Consider the following 21,641-nt stretch of genomic DNA (forward strand, 5'->3'; position numbering starts at 1 on the left):
ACCCCAGCTGGAATTGAACCTGCACGGCTGGCATCACTCTGCGTCACAAATCTGTCATTTCAGCCCAACTGAGCTAAACCAAACCCAGCAATACAATAGTCTAGAGCTCCAATCTAGAGTCTTTTAGGTTTGCACATACCTCGTTGCCCTGCAACGTACACTGTGTCATTCAACAAGAGTCTTTTTTGGACTTCACAGAGGGGTGCTGGACAGGGGTAAATCTGCAGCTTTTATGTTCAATGTTTATCAAGAGAAGTTTTTTCACTTAAGAGCAAAGCAGTTTTGTACAACTTTGGCATAGCATCTTTTCATTTCTGAGAGGCAAATAGCAAACCACAGTGTGGTTTGGTAAATGTTACATGCAACATCTCAAAGTAAGAGCAAGGTTCAGTCTGCAAGATAGCCTGCACAATATCTAAGCCCTCTTTTACTCCACAACATTAACGGGCCAAATGTCTGCAAGCAATGGAGGTAACTAAAGTAAAGAAACTTACAAACTCATTTTAAAAGGGCCTCATTTGAGTTCATTTTCGTTCTGAGATGATGCTAGCATAGGCTTGGGCCTGCTGGCTCCGGAACGTTCACGGTGGCTGCAAAAGCATGTGAGTACTGAGGCTAGCGGATTAGAAACCCAACTTGTTAGGTGCTCTTGAAGCCCTCGAGGTTTCAAATTTCTCATGCCATTTCTGTGCCAATTCATGCTCCCATCCACCACTCCGGACACTGCATAGATAATCACTTAGTGTTAACCATGGGGAAGCTCAAAGGCAATATGGAGATGAAAAACTAAACTTCTAACAATCTAATGCAGGTCTCACTCATGCAGACTTCATAGTGAAAATAATTCTCATCCTTGAAAGATAGTAAATGCTACTAAAATGCAAGTGATAAACTGCTATAAAAACAGAAAAAAAGCCATGCATTCATACTTCACAAAACACAATTAGTCCTTGAATACCACTTTAACTGATCAGCCAAGCATTCACATTGCCAAATTATTAGTCCTTGAGAAGAAGTGTTAAGAAATACCTCCATTTAATACTTCATAACGCACACAAGATGGCCTTTCAATCAAAGCAATTAAGCAGAGGGCTCCTGTTAAATTCTTACTGACAAAGTCAGCAAATTTTAATCACACTTAAGGAGCAGGAGATAGAAAAATCTTCATGTCATACCACTTAAGAAGGCTTCATCTTCCTTTCAATAAATTTTACGTGTACTTCGTCAATGTATGACTCTACATTGAGTTGAGGCTTTTGGACAACTCAAAATGAATACTGTCTGAATTCAACATGAAGTTCAAATGGCCTTGCTGACACTGTTTCCCTCTTCAGTGTGAGTCAATGCACCACAGTCCCTCTAATCTAACCAAGGCCCCATTTAGTTTTGTTTAAGTGTCAGAACTTTTGTAGAATTAAAAATATGCTGTCAATAAAATACTAAAGGGATCAAAAAGTGACATGTTCAAATATCAAGAATTATGGCAAAAAATAAAGGGCATGGTCGGAAAATAAGCACAGATACACTTACGGAGAGGCTCAATGCAAACTTCAGAAGAAGGGAATAAAGGATTATGCTGACAGCTGGATATGGAAGGATGGGACAAAGCTCATGTACTGCCCAAACACTTCCATGCACTGATTAGGTCAAATGCCCTGTTTCTCTAATTTATATTCTCTACTGTATAACATGACATCCAAAGGGTGCAGATCATTTGTTTATTGTAAGATTATATTAAGATAATTTCTAAAAGTAAAACTTCTAGTAAACAACTTTTTTTAGTAAAAGGAGAGAAAGAAAAGAATCAGTTTTGGAAAAACTGCTGTGTAGCTGTGATATGGAAACAAAAAAAAAAATTGTGTTAGCAATACAGTGCAATGATCAAATCTAATATTCCCTTAATCCCATTCACATTGTCAGAGAACATCCCAACCGAGACCAGGAACTTTGATGAGGAACGAAGAAACCACAAAAATGAATTTTAACATTTTACTGATCTTGCATCTGCTTCAAATATTTAGATATAGATCCCAGGCAGTTATTGGAATTTTAATGGATTCTAAGACTAGCAACAATTTTAAGAGACTATAACTGAAAATTTCAATTCTAATGTAAAAACTATCAAAAAAGCAAAGCACAAGAAGCTTGATTCAAAACATGCTTGCTCAATCACACAAAGTGATATCAATGACAACCTACACACAATACTATACTTTTAGAAACCATAAATAAGTTGCTCTTACAGTCAGGAGTTAAAGCTTTTAGCTCAATGCCTATAGGTTTTTTGAACAAGGACTGAGAAAACTCCAACCGTCACCCCACATGATAGAAAACAGTGCTCCTACAGGAATGAGTGCCCATCTCTTGTAACATAGCAAAACAAAGCCAGAGTGTATCATCTGTATGAAGATAGAAACCACACACTGTGTTGTGGTTATGGAAGTGAGGTGATAAAAAAATTGCTACATGCAACTGAACAACTCAAGTTACAATTGATTGTATAAGGATTATATTGTATATAGTATAACATTGCATAAATATTACTAGCATGTTTCGCCATGATCTTACTGCTGGCAATGCGAGAATATGCAGTTTCACAGGGCTAGCTCATCATAATGTGTAATGCGCAATATACTCTTCCGTTGCTAGGTAGCATATCTCATGGACCTGGGCTGTCCTTTAATATTAGGAGATCTACTTGGTGATTAGTTAAGGGACAATATTCTGCTGTTGTGGGATATCCTGTATAACAATGATAAAATGTGATTTTTATATTAGAATTTTGTGCGCATTTATTGTGTGCACACAAGCTCCAGACCCCATAAAAATTATTTATTCCAATGGACTACAGCTTGTTTTAATTGTGATCTATATGGAACTTAAAAATATGAATAACCGTGGAAGGAAGTACTGACAGGCCATTTACTACATTATTTCAATTTACACAAGTTGGACTAAAGTACAGCTCATTTCTTTTGGACAAGGTCCAGAAGAAGAGTTGCATTGAATAAATTCCTACCTGAAGGCCAAACTTTGATGCAAAAGAAAGACTGCAAAGTTTTCATGCAGCAAATCAATGGACTCTAGATTATTAGTGGCAGACATATTAGTACTAGCAAGCACGAATTAAGATTAGAATTGAAAATCCATTTTAAAATATTGTCTCTATAATGCAAGTTTAAGATTTGTTCTGATATAGTTAGTGCCAAGTACATTGGAGAGTCTGTAATGAATTCAGAAGTGTATAGTTACAAAATGGAAACTGTCCAGTGCAGAAAAAAAATAGCGTATATGAATATATAATTCCTTCTACATCCTCGGGATGGCCCAAAGCTCTTCACAGTCTATTAAGTACTTGACAAGAGTAGTCAGTATTGAATGTAGAAAACACAGTAACCAATTTGAGCACAGCAAGGTTTACTCTCTCACTTCCAACAAAACAGCATGAAAATATTAACCTTAATTATATGCTGAAGTGTAGGAGTAAGACTTGAGTTATTAACCTCCTGACTCAGGTGAGCAATGCCCCGCAGCCAGTGTGACACTTTTGGCCCTTTGTTTCCATGACATTTTACAAGTTAGAGCTTCAACATGTTGGACCACTACAACTCATTGAAATATGTATGCACCTTGATTAATGTGGCTAACCAATCCAGAATGACCGAGAAATGTGAACCTATTCAATTTGCAGAAGGTGGTGCTGGATGTGGAATGGATATGTGACGTACCTACATAAAGTTTGCATAATGGCTCAGTGGTTAGCACTACTGTCTCACAGCGCCAGGGACCCGGGCTCGATTCCACCCTCAGGCGACTATGTGCACAGTCTTGGAGCTTGCACATTCTCTGTGTCTGTGTGGGCTTCCTCTGGGTGTTCTGGTTTCCTCCCATAGTTCAAAGATGTGTGGATTAAGTGGAATGACCGTGCTAAATTGCCCACAATGTCCAGAGGTGTGTACATTAGACGGATTAGCCAGGGGAAATGTAGGGTTATAGGCAAAGGGTAGGGGGATGGGTCTGGGTGAGATGATCTTCAGAGGGTGGTGTGGACTTGTTGGGCCAAATAGCCTGTTTCCACACTCTAGGGATTCTACGATAAGCTAGAGTCACTAGGTTCTGCAAAGATAATTCATAAATGATAGATGTTCCAATTATCCTTTTGTGATCCTAATGCTTAATGTTGACATTTCTGTTCCTGGACAACAGCATGGCTATGGATGAAATCAACTATCTGCCTCCCCCTCTCTCCCTATTTATTTCAGAGCCCTCTTCTCCTCCTCCATTTCTGAAGAAGGGTCTAGGCTTGAAATGTCAGCTTTCCGGCTCCTATGGTGCTGCTTGGCCTGCTGTGTTTATCCAGCTCCACACCTTGTTATCTTGGATTCTCCAGCATCTGCAGTTCCCACTGTCTCTGATATCATTTATTAAGACCAACTTTTGTTGTCACACAAGTTGATTTGGATGTTCATCAATGGCAAGAACAGAACAGCAATCCAATGCCACACAGAATTCCACACTTTCCCATGTATGCAAGAGCAGCATGAATCAACGTGCACTCCAACTTTTATTATCACAAATCAGAAATATACTTTGTTGGAAAAAGGATCATATGCTCCCTCAACACAGATCTGAAATGTACAATACCGTCCCTGACAAGAAATCTGTCCAGATATCGCTTCAATTTTTTGTTTATAAACAGGGATTATTTGAAATGTGTCTTGATATTAAACTTGGCAAACTATAAGAATGCAGCATATTGTCCAAAGAGAGACACATTAACCGAGTAAGAAATAGGCAACTATTCAAAGAGAAGAAATGTGAAGATAACAAATGTGATAAATGTGAAGAAATGTGAAATACAACAGTGAAAGACAACTCATAAAACAAGTTGCATTTGTGTGGCATAATTAAGAATTATAAAGTTACCCTCAAGGTGATTTTCAGAAAGGTTTCAACCATCAGACCAACAGACTGAAAGTGAGACATTGGGCTGAATTTTATAAGAAATCAGCTAACCTCAGTTTTTTTTTGAAGAGGTGACAAAGGTGGTGGATAGAGGTAAGTCAATGGAAGTTATTTATATGGACTTCCAGAAGCTTTTGATAAAACCCTACAAAACAGACTGTCAAGATAGAAGGTCACAGAATTGACAGTAAATTACTGCCATCAATGGGAAATTGATTGAGTGGCAGGAAACAGAGAGCTAGGACAATGGGTAAGTACTCAAATTGGCAAGGTTGACTGGTGGTGTCACACAGAGATTTGTGCTGGGGTCACAATTACTCACTACATTCATAAATGAATTGGAAAATGGCATGAAAGTCAAGTATTCAAAATATGCTGACTGGACAAAATTGAGCAGCATTGTAAGCCGTGTTGATGACAGCATAAAATTACAAAGGAATATTAATGATTAGATTAATGGACAAAGTTGTGGCAGACAGATTTTAATATAAGCAAGCATGAGGTCATCCATTTCGGACCAAAAAAGATTAGGGTATTTTTCAAGAGGCACAAAGTCAAATAAGGTGGATATCCAACCAAATTTGGGGGTTCAAGTAGATAGCTCTTTAAAATGCCACTAACAAGTACAGAATATAGTCAAGAAGGCTAATGGAATGCTGGCCTTCCTATCTCTGAATGGCCGTGTAAGAGGATACAGGCATTATGCCGCAGTTATACAAAGCCCTAGTTAGACTTTAGTGTACTGTGAGCAGATCTGGGCACAATACTTAAGGAAGATGTTTTGCCCTGGAGGGAGTTCAATGCAGGCTTACAAAGATGACACCTGGATGTCAGGTGTTCAGGAGAAATTAGTCAAATTAGAGCTTTATTGCCTAGAATTTAGAAGATTAAGGGGTGATCTAATTCAGCTTTTCAGGATATTAACAGGGAAAGACAATGTAGATAAACAAATTATTTCTACTAGTTGAAGATTCTAGAACTGTAGGTACAGTCTAAGAATTAGGGCCAGGCCATTCTGGACAGCGATGTTCAAAAGCAGTTCTACCTGCAAACAGTAGTGGAAGTTTATATCTTTCTTCTTCAGATTGTGGTTGATGCTAATTCAATTGTTAAATTTAAATTGGAGATATTCTTGCTTAGTAAGAATGAGACTTCTAAGGGATATGGGCCCAAAGCAAATAAATGCAGTCAGGCCATAGGTCAACCGTGATCTTATTGAATAGTGGACCAGTCTCAAGGGACTGAATGACCTACTCCTGTTCTCTCTATTTCTAAGTGTCAGTAAATTTGGAGAGTTTCATGGAAGGTTTCTCTCTGTAATTTCTCATGTTATTTTCCTAAACTTACCTTATTATCAATGCAATTATGCTCCTATAGCATCCACTCACAGTATTTTCCCCACTCGTTGCAGGTGCAAATATTCACCACTGTCAGGACCTCCTGGGATCCCTGGTACCACACCATCTTTAAAGCCCTGCCATATACCTGGTCAGGCACCTTCAGACAGAAGCTGCCCTGCATAGTTTGTGCAAATTGTCACAGACATGTCAAAGGGGAATTAGTCCCCCAGTTCAGTGACACTAGGAGGTCGAGACGTACAGAGTGGTATAAAGGAGGGTCTTCATCTTCCTTCAGAACTGGCAGCGGACAGAGCACACCAAATGTTGGCAGCCAGCTCGGAGGGTGTAACCTGGATCAATACTGTTTAGTTGGTCTGTACAAATGCACAGCAATGCCAATGAGAATGTCAATGGTGTTCTCCACTCTGCCAGGATAAGTACCATGTTCCTTTCTCCCTGCCACCTCACATTCACTCTACATTTGCTACCTCACAAATCCTACCAACAGTCTACCACTCTCACTAATGCATGCAGCATTTTCCCCACACTTGCCTCCACCCACTCAATCCTCCCAACTACTACCCTGCAAGGCTTCTGTACAGTCTACACACTCACTGGGGACACCTCAACACCGTTTCCCCGTCATGCAGCAACACCATCAGCTGCGCTCCTCACTTATATCATGCTCAATTCCTCTCTGTCTCATTCCAGGAGAAACAACCCACAATGCAGCAGAAATGGTCACAGGTGGCAGAGGCATGCCTGATATTTGGCTCCTCACCCCTGATGAGGAAGGCATCTGACTGTGTAAAACTGTAAGAATGTAGCATATTGTCTGAAGAAGGGCACATTAATTAACATATAGACAGCCATTCAATGTACAGAAATATGAAGCTGTGCACACAGGGAAATACAATGATACAAGGTCATGCCCAAGCCCTTGGATGGGGTGTAGGATTGAGCCCCAGACTTAATGTGCTGGGAACTCCTGATTTCACCTTACTGAGGACAAGTCTCTGTAAATGTTGAGACAAAGCCAATTGCGGTATCTTTGCCACGTAAGCTGCGAGCACGTGGTGTAGATGTGACACTGTTTTGCACAGTGGCATTCAGAAACAGGTCCACCCTCTCGGCTGATCTTTCCTGACAACCAGGTTAAGTTGCTGGAGTTGGGGCAAGATTGTGGCCTCCATGGTCACATGGAAATCTGACCCGATGTGCTGTGGTAAGGACTCACATGTGCCAATTGCTACTATCTTCTTATCGTGGTGTCATTATAAAGGAGACTGGATCAGAGGCCCAGCAGCTGCTTGTCTCCCCATCCTTGTTGTCAATGCAGAAGCTGTAGTCAAAGGGACTCCCCCTCCACACTGAGGTGGTGCAGGTGTGACCAGTTTTGTTTTCAAAGCTTTTAGCAGTGCTGCGAACACACCTGCAACTCTCTGCCCATTACATGCATCAAAAGGCAGTCACTCTATCAGTGATGGAGGGCCTCCTATTGGCCCCGACCATTAATTAACCAACGATTTCTCGGAAAACTGTGCCCAATAACTGTTTAATAGGGCTGGGCCTTATTTTTGATCATTAGCCCAAAAGAAAAATCCTCCCAAAAGGTCCCAGATGTCCTGTAGAGGGCAACATGCTGAAAGGGATCTCTAATTACTACAAGTTGCTGCACAAAAAGCCCGTGAAAAGTCTGTGGTCACTTATCAGACCAATGAACAGTGAGCTCAGTTTGTTTGCTGTTGTATGCAAAACCCAGGCCAGTCTCTATGTACTTAAACCCAAGAACAATCGTAGTGTTGTTAGATCATTGGGTGTGTGCCAGTAAAGAGTGAGAAAAGAGGCAAATGGGCAAATCTGCAGGAAAATGACACAGACACAAAAACCATCAAGAAAAAAATGATTTAGGTACAGTAATCAAAGAGAGCGACCATGATACACTTGAATAAATTAGAACTGAGAGGGAGGAGGTACTAACAATTTTAAAGGGCTTAACATTGGATAAGCCCCATGCCAAGGAGAGATACCTCCTTGGTAGAGGAGGAGACTGCAAGGGTCTTGACATTAATTTTCAAATCCTCTCTGGATACTGGTGAGGTGCCAAAGGATTGAAAGACAATCAATGTAGTACCTTTAAATCAAAAAAAAAGTGGTACAGATAAATCGGGGAACTACAGTTTAAAATCAGTGGTAGGGAAGTTTTGGGAAAAATTTCTAAGGAACAGAACTTATCTCACATGGAGGGACAAGGACAAGAAGCAAGTCAACATGGCTTTGTTGGATGGAGATCATGCCTGGCAAATGTGATGGAGGTTTTTTTGAGAAGGATGAACAGAGGTGATGCAAGTGTGGTTGATGTTGATTCACACAGACTTCAGTAAGGATTTCGGCGGGCGCGGGGGGGTGGGGGTGGTGGTGATCAAAAAGTAAGAGCCCTTGGCATCCAGGGCAAATAGATTCCAAAAATGGCTTCGTGGTAGGAGGCAGAGGGTGATGATCGAAGATTGTTTGTGATCTGAAGCCTGAGTACAGTGGGATATTGCTAGGTTCAGTGCTGGGTCCCTTGCATTTTGTAATGTACATTAAGTTTGAACACAGGTTTTAGTACGTTTTACGAGTTTGTTCACGAATGGCAATAAAATTGGTGGTGTCGTAACTGGCAAGGAAATCTTTAGATCATAGGAACATGTAGACAAACAGGTCGAATGGGCAGAATAATGGCAGACAGAAATTAATTCTCAAAAAAAAAGTGTGTAATGATGTGTTTTGGGAAGCCTAACAGGACAAGCCGACATACAGTGAATGGCAGGATCCTGGGTAGTACTGTGGATCAGCAGGACCTTGGAGTACACATACATAGATTCTTGAAGACAACAGGCCATGTGCAGGGGCTGGTTCATGTAGCATACTGGATACTTACTTTATACCTCAGCTAATAAAGATAATGCAACAGGGTTTAGAGGAGATTTGAGGTTTTCCTTAACACAGAGGTTGGAAAGTATCTGGAACTCAACACCTAAAAAGGTGATAGAGGCAGGAACCAGCATGATATTTAACCAATATTTAGATGAGCACTTTGAAATGCCACAGCATACAAGGCTACTGGCCAAGCATTGGAAAATGGGATTGGGATAGCTACATCATTGATGGTTTGTGTGGGCAATGGGCTAAAGGGCTTTTTCTCATGCTCTAAAAACTCTATGGCAAGAGCTAAGATGTTATGAGGAAACCATATAGGCCATCAGTTAGGCCAAAATCAGAGCACTGTGTGCTGTTCTGGTCATCACACTTTGGCAAGGATGTAACTCTTATGCAGAAGAGATTCACCAGGATGTCGTTCAGGCTGCAGCATTTCAGCTATCAAGACAGTCTAATTAGATTAAAGCTGTTTTCCTTGCAACAAGGAAGACTGAGAGGGGACCTGATTGAGGTCTACAAAATTATGACAGGGTTGTTGGGAATTAATGATTTCTCCTCTATAGATGGATCAGTTACTAGGGAGCACAGATTTAAGGTAAGTGGCAGAAGATTTTGATAAGGAAATAGTAGGAACTGCCGATGCTGGAGAATCGGAGATAGGAAGGTGTAGAGTTGGATGAACACAGCAGGCCAAGCAACATCAGAGGAGCAGGAAAGCTGATGTTTTCTGACATTTTCTGAAGAAGAGTCTCGACCCAAAACGTCAGCTTTCCTGCTCCTCCGATGCTGCGCGGCCTGCTGTGTTCATCCAGCTCTACACCTGGTTATTTTGGTAAGGAGAATGCGTTTTACCCGGGGGGGGGGGGGGGGGGGGGGGGGGGCAATCCTGAACTAAATTTTTGAAAGGATGGCAAGGAAGGAACCATCACATTTATTCATGTTAAGCTATTTGACTGGAGTTCTTTAAAAGAAATAACCTGTACTGTAAATAAAAGGAGAACCAGTGGATGCTTTGTATTTATATTCCCAGAAGCATTTGATAAGGTGCCACATAGAAGGTAACTGCAGAAAACAAAAGGTCATGGTGTACAATGTGACATATTAGCACAGATAGAAAACTGGCTGGTTAACAGGAAGTAGAGAGTAGGAATAAGTGAGTTCTTTCAGAGTGGCAGGGTGTTAAACGTAGTGTGCCAGAGGGGCTGATGCTGGGGCCTCTTCCCGCCCGCCCCCCGGTCTGCAGCCTCTCATCCTCCCTGCCTTGCCAAGCATGACCTGAGGCACCATCTCCAGCTCTGTACCAGACAGCCTTTGCTCACCAGGTTCCACACTGCCTGCTTGAGCAGCCCACTGGTTCCTAGCCAATTCACAGCCTGACATTAGCATTTTATCAATTGGCTGCGGTGACCCTTCTGGTTGGTCACCACCACCTCCAGGATTTGCTCAGACATAGTGGAGTTGTTTGTCTTGATTGGCTGCCAGGCCAAAGGCTTGCGGAGCACCTCCGCGTATGTATCTTTACTGCAGACTTTACGCTGGCTGCATTTCTTTCCAATAATGTTCCCCACATTAGTCTGAGGGCTCAGCGGCCACTGTCCTTTGCCCAGCAATCCTGATCAAATTTAGCAGCTCCCCATGTTGTTTCGTTCTGTATGGGCCCAATCACCTGTCACGTGAGAGAGAACGATGGAGGGGAGGGAGGAAAGGATAATAGCCCCACACCCTACCAGTTAGAAGAAATGGGAGGAAAGTTACCATGCTGCAGCCAGCCAAGGGAAGCAGATCCACCATATCTGAGAGGATTTTGGAGGCGACGACAACAATACAAAGGGATACTATCAAGCAGCATCTAAAGATATTGCCAAGTCGACTGGATGCTCATGCAGATGATCTGCAGCCTGGTGAGTGAAAGCTCCCTGATGCAGACCTCAGGCTGAGGTGCCTTGGGCTCCGATCTCAGGAAGTCAGGCATGGGGAAAGGCCATAGTTGGGAGATTGAGCATAGGGAGAGGCTGTGCACAGGGACAGACCTTGGCAAATGGCACCATGTAACTAACAATTGAATGAATCTTGCAAAGCACAACTAATTACAGGCCCTTTCAAACAGGGCACTGTTAAACAAGGAATTAGTGGAATATTAAATAATACAGTATGTTTCATCATTCATTTCACAACTGTCATTGAAATCTTTGCAAAGTAGTTACTGTGGGTCAATTGACCAAATATAGCAACACAGTTTTAATAAGCAAATTAGTGTAAATTAACTAACTTATATTCAGCTAATGCATCAATGGAGCCAATCTACCTACCATTTGTAAACTGCAACACCAAATAATATCAAACCCATCTTAAACAGGGCTTTGTATTTTTTAGACAATAACTTGTTTGTTTCAATACATGTTTGATTATTTAATTATTGATGGATTTAATTACTGGGGTTGAGAAACAGTTTTATCAACAGTGACAACAAATATCCCAGTACCACTCATCCTTTCTAACACTTATTAACATGATTAGGCTTTAAATAAGACAGTCAATGATGTGATCAAGAAAAAAAAAGAATGGAAGGATCATTGAGAAGTTGACCCCAAAAGACACAGCACAAAGTGCCAGCATTAGTCTAAGATTCTTACTTGTTAGTTAGAAGAATTGACCAGTTTAAACTAAATTGATTACAATCTGTGCAAAAATGTTAAAAAGGAATTTTCAACAAATACAATAAGGAGTTTGCTTGCTAGTATTATACGGCATAGATCTAAGGTCTTTATTTAATCTTGGGGAAGGGGATGAATGACAGCAGGCAGTATTCCACAATCTTGGGGAAAGGAAAGAGAGGGGTCTAAGGGATAGTGTTGTGCTTATTCCACATCTGATGCACAAACTGTACTGCAGGTCAACATAAGTTAAAGAACACCAACAACATAAATAACCAGAGCAGTGCCTTTCAACACCAGCAATTATGTAAATCCTCCCATATAAATGGAATGGGAAGTCTCTTCTCACCAATGCTTAAAGGAATCAATGTATGATTAGTTCGAATTTCAAATCAGTTTGAAATCAGCATAATACCACACTGAAAGTGAAACTGAATGTAGCTGTGCCTATATAACAATGATTGATTTTCATTGTTGCATCATGCTTTCCGCTAATTAATACTCTTACTCAGACAACAGTCCGAGCATCAGTGGAAATAAAAAAATGGCTAATGGTTGAAACCGGCATGCGTGAAACCACTAAGTGGGTTCCATCCTAAATGCAGAAGTGCAAGACCAGAGACAAACCTCAAACTGATTCAATGCTCAAAACATCACAACACAAGAAGCACCAATATTCACACACACAAAGTGCAGCTCTCTCACAGCAGCAATGTGTGAGAGCTCACATTGAAAGGAATAAAAAGACCTCATCTCATCCCAATGTCTGCTTTCATGAAGCTACAATCAGTAATAGGATTATCCCAACCAAGAAGCATGTGTTTTTGAATTCCTCCAGGCTGGTGTCATTTAATTTTTAAAAGGGCTTCAGCTGAACGAGTATATGGGGCCTGGTTCTTCTCCGAGTGAGCACACAAACTCAAATTTTAACTACAGATCATTTCAGCTACAAGTGAAGGAAACCAATGGTTGAAACTGACTGTGCCTCTATGAGGAATGGGATTGGATTTGACGTGTGGGTTATCTGTTGGACACTGTGCTAACAGGAAAACCTTTTTTTGGGGTTGGCTATTTCATTCAGACATTACGTCTCTAACCGAAGAGTAAATGATACTGAATAGCAGAGGTTGAAAAAAACAAACAAAGTTATACATAAAACATGGAATATAGTCAAATTAATCCACACACAAAAAAAAACAGCCACAACTAGAAGATTTTCTTCTGTCGTGCCCATTTGAAACTTAAGCACACAGGACTGACATTAACTCATTTGCAATGTTCCCAAGTACCACAAACTAAAATAACTACATTGTAAACAATGCACAATTGTTAGTTTTTTTTCTGGTTAATTCTCACATTTACTTAACAATTAAAAGACCCATGTGAAACGTAATCATATGGCAGGAGAAGGCCTATTTAAAGCAGTAAAACATTAGTGAAATTTCAACGAACAAGGTGCTATTAGTCTTCCAAGTTAGGATGGATAATGTTGCTTCGTTATCAGAAAGGTTGATCCAGACTGCTTTTTGGTGACGACATATTGGACAGAATTATTAAAATAAAAATATAAACCAGGCACAAAAGCAAATAAATGCACAAAGTTTCAAAGATATGAAGTTTATAAAAAGTTTTCCTTTCTGGACTGTTGCTAAATATAAAAGGGGTTGAAATTTACTCGAAAAAGGTTAAAATGTTATGTGCTTAGCTTTTACAAATTATGACTTTTATTATATGTAATGTTAATGACCTCATTCCTCAATTCTCAAGATAAGAAAGGGTAATTACATTTTCAATTACATTGAAGCAAGAAACATGTAACCCTTCACAACACTCAACTCACTACTCCATGCTTGGCAAAGGTTTGTGGCACAAACAACAGAAGTAATCAAAGAATAGCTAAAATAAAGTCAAATCATCTTGCAGACAATATCACCAAATCGGTTAATTATTGACAATACTATGTCATGCCACAAACCTCTTTATGGTATAGTCAGAAAGATAATGTTCAGTAATTGAACTATTTATGTTGACTCAACTTGTATTCATTTTGTGTCTTTCACATCTCAGTGAATCCAAAAGCATTTCACAGTCAGTGATGAAATGTAGCAATTGTTCTAACTCTTGGAAATATGACATCTCAAAACAAAATAGTGATAAAGGCCAGATATGGTTATATATTAGCTAGGTCATCAGGAAGAAAACCCTGCTCCCCCAAATGGAGCTATGGAACCATTATATCCATGGAAAGGTTCAACAATTCATCCGATGGCAAAGTTTACAGATTCTGTGTTTTTTTAAACATTCTTGGTCATATACCCAACTGATCTGATTTGTTAACATGTGTACTGACTTAAAATATTTCATATCAATGTTTTCCAATAATTTAAGGTAACCCCACAATGTAAATTTGCCATGTTGCACTAATTCTCTTGCCAGTGGAGGTGCAACTGTTGATAGAAAGTACAGACATCACGTGATAAATTTGCATCGGCCTCAGAACAATAGAACTGATGATGGAAAAACACAAAAACTTTGGAAAAACTGCATATTTAAAAAGGAGGTGGCATTAAACCTGAATACCTGGCCCTCTAAAGACACTTCACTGGAACAATAAATTTCATTTTGGCTTGTAGGCTAAGTTCTGAACTTTGTAACATGGGCTCTAATATATGCAGCAGCTGACGATGTCAACATAATTTTTTCCAATATACATAGACAGGAGTTCTGAAAGGGATGGGGCTTCAAATTCAAATTAGTGAACGTGGTTAATGCAAGCTACCTCTGCTACAATGTTTGTTTGATTTATGGCTTTATAGCTGCTTATGTTGAGATGTCTTATGTCAGATGGTGAAATAGGAAACCAAACTCCAATCTTTTACTTTATACTTGATTTCATGGTCCAAAGACCTGGGTTCAAATCCCACAATGGAAGCTATTGGAACTTAAATTCAATTAATAATTTTGCATCACACACTAGTTTCAATAATAACAACTATCTTCGATTGTTGTAAAAAAAGCAATCTAGTTCACTCAAACTTCACGGGGAAGGAAATCTGCTGCTCTTACCTGGTCTGGTTTCCATGTTGCTCCAGTCCCCAGGGAAATGCAGTGGAGTCTGAACCATGTTCTGAAATGGCCTAGCCAGTCAGTTCAAGGGCAATTACAAATGAAAAACAAATGCTCGTTTTGACAACGATACCCACATCCTATGAAATACTGCAAACGTTTTACCAACTGGCACGTAACAGACCAGGAGAGTGCCAGTTTATCAAATATTCCGGATGATTAAGAGGTCCACATAAACAATGTAAAAACTCACACTAAGTAATAGAAACTCAAAGCGAGGGTACACACGTCACTGTCTTATTTAAGTGAGCTGAGCTGTAAATAAAGTAATAATGCAATTTTGCCTTAAATAAAAAAAAACAACTTACCAGAGGGCCTTCTCATTCACACCCTTATCTGACTACTAGACATCGTGGTAGATCACCGTATTTGATATGAAATTGACTCAAATTTGAATTAACAGTTAATAGTTTGTATGGCTATTCAATTGAACAAATACATTTACACTGAGGTAAATACATTTTTAAACCTATAACAATCGGACAGAATAATACAGTAAACTTTGCAGTATTTGAAGTGGATAATTTTTGCCAGTTTATCAAGAGTCCTGGCTCATAGGGTGCCAGTTAAAACAAAGTTTGCCATAACAAACAAGTTACTTAATGAATATCCTTCAATCTCTGTCTCCTTAATATGATTAGCATGCCACTACAGAGCTTCCTTTTTTCTTTAAACCAAAAAAACTTTATAACACAGACAACATTTTAAAAAAAATTAAAGAAATAAAGAAAAATAGTTTTTCATATTCTGTACACCACACATTACAAGATCTTCTCAGGTCTTCAGTACTCTCTTTGAGAGAGTATTTCATCTTATAAAACTAGCTGACAATGGACAAATTGATTTGATCCATTTCATCCCAGAGACTTCTGTTCTTTTAAGAGTCCATTTTATGCTAGCAAGGTCAATCCTTAACCTTTTTGTGCTTTTTTTGTTGAAAAACAGTTTTCCCACTAGAAATGATTATCGATTTACAATTCAACAAACAAAATATTTCCAAAAAAGGTCCATTACACAGACTTACCCATAAAATGTTTGGTAAGGAAAACCCCACATTTATTTCTCAATTATTTCTCCAGAAGTAGTTTTAACCACATTTTTATTTTGAGCTCCCTAGGCCAAGGAACAACAACAACATTCTCCATTTTCACTCACCATGAATATTATAAAACAAAGTGCACTCAAATGGCCAGTGATGGCATATCATATTCTTAACTTTATACACAGACTGTATTCCACATCATATTTCTGGAATTGCTTTTTCTTTAAAGAATAAGAGTCATTATAATACTAAGATGGCTGCGATGGTCAGATGACTTCTGTAATTTTTGCATTCTCAAGTCATTGGAAGATTTACAATTGAACAACATTGTCTGGTCATTCAAACAAGGCACTTCACACAAAGATGAGACCATATAAAGATACATACCTTACACTGGTTGTGAATTTATCAAAAATTCTACATCTATGGACTTCTGAACCAACTCAGAGCTTGATATTTAAGCAACGAGAGCTGCAGGAGCCAGTTAATTATGAGGTGGTGTGAATGGCTAACATTAACATCCCATTCTTCAGCAATGGCTTTGAACTTAGTACCATTCAGAGGGAGCTGCAGAAGTATCAATCAAGTGGACACCTTATCAAAACTATCTTCAGGTAGCAAATCATATTACCTCAAAAATCAGGGAGAAACCCTTTGGTCTGCAAACAACACAGCAAAAAAGCAGCAGCCGACAGCAACATGCAGACCTTAGCACTGGGGACAGCAATACGAGGGGCTTTCTTTCCAAGTGCACCATCACGGCAACATTCCCTTTCTCTGCTTCCTTCCTAACAAATGCAAATGTCCAAGATGTACTCATTGACTTTTCCAACCAACCTGTTCAGAGATGTCAAAACACACTCTGGTGCGGGTGGGATCTCAACCTTCACGCTCAGATGCAGAGACACTACCATGATAGGACAAGATACACCCAAATTATTTGATCAATGTCCTTCACCTGTACATCCTTAATACAACAATTGACTAGATGCTGCCATTAAAAAAAGACAAGTATTAAACTAAACAAAATACATGGCTTGCTTACTAAGTTTAAAATGATACTGTTACAAATGATGTCTATACCAGTAATTTAATAGTTGCCTGAAATAACTGACTATAAAAGGTGAAGCAAAGGTGGTGTAAATGTTGGAAGATTGTAGTGTAAACTAGTTGATACCAAAATCAATGCCTCATTTTGTTACCCGTTTATTTTTTTCAATTCAGAGGTGCAATTATCTCTGCTCCACCACATCATCATCCGAGGTCCACCTACTTTCAGTTGCTTCATCAATAATTTTTCCCTCCATCAAATGATCAAAGATCAATCTGGTTGCTGATATATCACCTCCACTTATAATTCAGATTATGAATTGACCAGGCTCAATGTTAGAACATCTGGATAACATCCCACCTTAGGCTGATATGGGGAAAGTAACATTCATATCAATTGAGTACTGACTATTTTCAGCTCCATCAATCTTACCTCAAACTGGACATTGAATGCTATTAGTATTGCTATTGTTGACATCTTGGAAGTCACTACTGACCAAAAACTGAAATAGTTGAGACCAGTTACTAACTCATTGGCTGGGTAATCTGCAGTGTATGGCTTGCTTTCCAAATCCCCAAAGTATCATAATCAGCCACAAAATGCAAGTCAGCATTGAGATGGGGTAATTACTAGTAATTGTTACAGCTTCAAGAATATCCAAGATACTCAATACCATCCAAAAATTGGCAACCCAGACATCCAGTGTGCTGTCTGCTATTGTTGTCCCATGGATAAAGTGTTCAACCACTGTTCCAACGCTTCAACATTTCTTCAGCAGAAAACCCAACCCAGGATCACAACAGCAAAAGGCAAATGGGAACAACAATGCCTCTACATTTCTCTCAAAACACATACGACAATCAACTCAGACATATGCTGTAATTTCTCCAGTGGGGAAAAGTATGAATTTTAGAACTCTTTACCTAACAAACTTGTGTGAACACATTTACCTCAGATTCCACAGGTTCAAAAACAAAGGTCCATATCACTTTCTCAGATCAAATAGAAGTGGACAATGCCAGCCTTGCCAGTGACTTCTATTTCAAGAAGTATTAAAAATAAGTATGCGAAAGAAGTAATGAAGATAAAAGGCGGTTGTTGGGTTTAGGAATACTGCTTCACTGGCAAAATGAAGGGGAGAAATGCCTAGGGAGAAAAAACGCTGTGGAAGGAATGGGAAGCTGCTTAGTGGTCAGAGGATTATGTTAACACTTCTCAGGAACAATTCCTGCTGTACATGTCTATACTTAATGCTGTCTGCAAATGTTAACGTTAAAGAAACCTTAATTTTCCCAACTATACCCAAATTCAAATTATGAACCTCTCAGTTCACAAGGCACCTTTCAGAAGTTACAAGATATAGCTACGCTATAACAGAGTTACAGATACACTTCAGATGCTGCAGTACTCGCATTAAAGCAGGATGAATACCAAGCCGTAGCCCAACAAGTAGGCCGTCCTGGAGCAGCCAGTCTCTGTCTTATTGTAGAGATATTCAAGCGTTATGTCCAATTTAGATTACACAATTTTAATGCACTTTCTGGGGAAAATAAAACATTGCAATGACCAAAAGCTGAAGAGTATATACACTGTAAATATCAACCTTCAGGATTTAAGCCACAGGTTTTAACAATGTGAAGAGATGATCTAGCTTTTAGTGGTCGTTTAAAGAGTTGTTGGGGCTAGGTATAATTGGAGTTCTATCAACGCTTTTACAATACTGGAAGCCCTTGCCCACTAGTACAAGTAAAATCCATGCTGTGTGTAATTTTAAGTTGATGAGGCGTACAACACAGAAATACACGTTAAGAACTTTCAAGGAAAATCAAAATGCTCATGCACCTTCTTATCAAACTGCTGCACGCGGACACACAAGTCTACCTATATTACAGCATATTAATGAAGCACTGTAAATGGACACATGAAGCTAAGGTGCACTGACAAAGTAAATAAATCATTAAAATAGGGAACCAGAAAACAATAGACATTCGTCAGATGATAAGAATAGCATGAAACTATGCGAGATAACAACTTAGTCAAGAATATGGAGGCTTCAAAGATAAATAAGAATCCTTCTTATTTTTCCAATGCACGATTTAGTTAAAATTCCAGATGTTCCATGCACTACATCAATTCTGCGCATATGTAAGCTGGTAGAATGCTACAAATTTAAAAACTTCCAGAATTTTTTTTGGATTTAATTTAATACAATGTAGAACTGATCTCCAATGGTATTGCTCCATTAATCTTTTGTCTGGAGCATTGTTTTGGCAATAACATAATCCGACATCTTCCTTCTTGGCATAAGTTCCTTCATATAATTCAGATTCTACACCTACAAACAAAATTCCTGAAGAGAAATACTGGAAGCTAAATTTAAAACTAACTAAAGAGAAATAATTCTGTAAAATGGCAATTGCTTTAAAACTTCAACCCTTTTTCCTTTTGAAATAGCATGATTATCAATGCAGAAGAAAAAAAAAATCAATTCAGAAATCACTGCTTTTCTTTCCTTAAAATGTGAATTCTAAAATTGACTGGATGGTACTGCAGAAACACTTGAAACTCTTCAATACAAGGGTACTTTTACAAATTAGTAGCAGAGTCTATGGAACAAGATTGGAACTTGCTCTACTACATCTACTGACTGGCAGTTAGCAGTAAAATGAACGCTTTGACTGGCAATTGTAAAGTTGTGAGGCATAATGGTGATGTCCCTGATCACTGTGATAAAGTTAGCTATAAAGCTGGCTTATTCTGCCAAGGTACATGTCATCCCCCATTCTCCTTTCACTTGGTTGCCAATCTTTTGAATAGTTTGACATGCCTGACCATTGGATGCTCTGGTGCAATTATGGTAGCGGTGGCATGAACAGTCAGAATCCATCTGACTTGCAGAAGTACTTCTCTGCATTTTTAGCTGGATCTCCAATTTGGATGGCACCAGCAGGAGTTGGCCCCAGGTGAATTCTGTATCAGATGCAACTCCCTAACAGTGTTGAGGCCTGGGCACTGACCTCTTTAGGCATTCTCATGAGTTCGAAGCTCAGATACATGTCTTCACTCTCTCTTAGGGTAGTCAAGGTCTTGAAGTTTCTTCAAATCGCAGTGTGGAAGAGACAAAAGAATATTCTTCATCAACAGTTTTTGGATTATGAAGTGCATGAGTTTTTTTTGAATAACGAACAAGATTTGAAGTATAGCAAATTATTAGGAGCACAGGACATTACAACTGTTAAACAGCGAGACTTTACCAAATTTAACACGCAATTGCAAATTAACAAAAGAATTTTAAAATGTAAATCATAAATATTGCTGATTTCAAAGCCAGCTACAGATAAATCACTTACCACAACTGGAATACTGAAGTGCAGTGAGCTGCTTCTGCCACCAGAATAAATTAACCAGCCACATAACCAGTTCTCTCTGCTTTTATAAACTTTTAAGACTATGAGTTTTAGTTGCCTTCTTTCTTGCTAAGATTTGAAAGGTTGATCACTAAGTTTTCCAACCAGCCCAGTTTGTTGATGCTATTGCTTCACAGCAAAGAAGTATTGCTTCACTGCTTCACTGAAACAACGTGCCTTCAGCAGTCACCTCTTTCTGGCAGCCACCTTCATGTGCACAGGCTAACTACTTCATTTCGTATGTCAATAACTTCAACATTCAGGTGGATGCCAATTACTATTAGAAATGTTGACAGTGCAGTCATAATAATAGCAGCTAGCACAAAACGCTGGCGACAAGTCAGGACTGACTGAAGTACCCTTATGGCCAGCTGATCCAAATAATGAATCAAAAGTGACAAATCAATGTTACACTAACGTCTGATCACAGCAATATGCCATTGAAAATTTGAGTGATACAAGACAAGATCAAAGTACACCGTGTCAGAACTTAGAAAAATGGAGAGCCAAGTGATTTTTACATTTCAGCGGTTGCTAAGTACAATGGTATGTTTGCTCGAGTATCGATTACACTTGAACTGATAATTTGTCGTCTATAACAGGATCTAAACTCCTGAACACAGAAGGTGGGCGTTCCCATTTCGAGTGGGAAAAAATGGGGGGGGGGGGGAAGAAAGGAACATTTGTTCAAAACGCTCAGAATATGTTATGTGCCATGGTTAGTTCCATTTGAGGATGTACTCTGACTTCATCCGATCTTAGATATCCGAAAAGCAGCTCGGATCGCTTCTAAAAAAGAAAAAAAAAGCCTACCTCTGAGGAACGTCGATGTTTGCCGAAGGAAGGAGGCGTTTCTGTTCTGACACCGAGCCAAGGGGGAGGGTCGAGTGCTCCTTCTCCGCCTCGCGAGTTCTGTTACATTTGTTTTCCAGATACCGGTCTTCGGGTTTTTTGGCTGTCAGGCCGCGTGGCTCTGGGGATCTTAAAGGAACATCATTCTTTTCTCGTTCTTGAAATGCCACCACCGAGTCACTGCCTTTGCAGTTCAAAAGCATCTGCAATTTTATAAAACCCAGAGCTAATGACATCTCTTTGTTTTCTCCGCCGCGGCAAATGAAGCCTTTCCCAAAAAGA

At 39.4% G+C, this 21,641-nt stretch overlaps 1 protein-coding gene across 3 annotated transcripts in view; it reads right to left on the reverse strand.

The window, feature by feature from the left end:
• The window catches only part of LOC125461296 (zinc finger protein 704-like), a 117,704-nt gene that overhangs the window by 94,357 nt on the left and 1,706 nt on the right, over positions 1-21,641 (reverse strand). For all 3 annotated transcript variants that reach the window (XM_048549889.2, XM_048549890.2, XM_048549888.2), the window contains exon 2: positions 21,321-21,562. In XM_048549889.2, coding sequence (XP_048405846.1) covers positions 21,321-21,562 — 242 coding nt within the window. The remainder of the gene's footprint in view (positions 1-21,320; positions 21,563-21,641) is intronic.

The sequence above is a fragment of the Stegostoma tigrinum genome, chromosome 19, assembly GCF_030684315.1.
Source record: "Stegostoma tigrinum isolate sSteTig4 chromosome 19, sSteTig4.hap1, whole genome shotgun sequence".
Classification (NCBI taxonomy): Eukaryota; Metazoa; Chordata; class Chondrichthyes; order Orectolobiformes; family Stegostomatidae; genus Stegostoma; species Stegostoma tigrinum.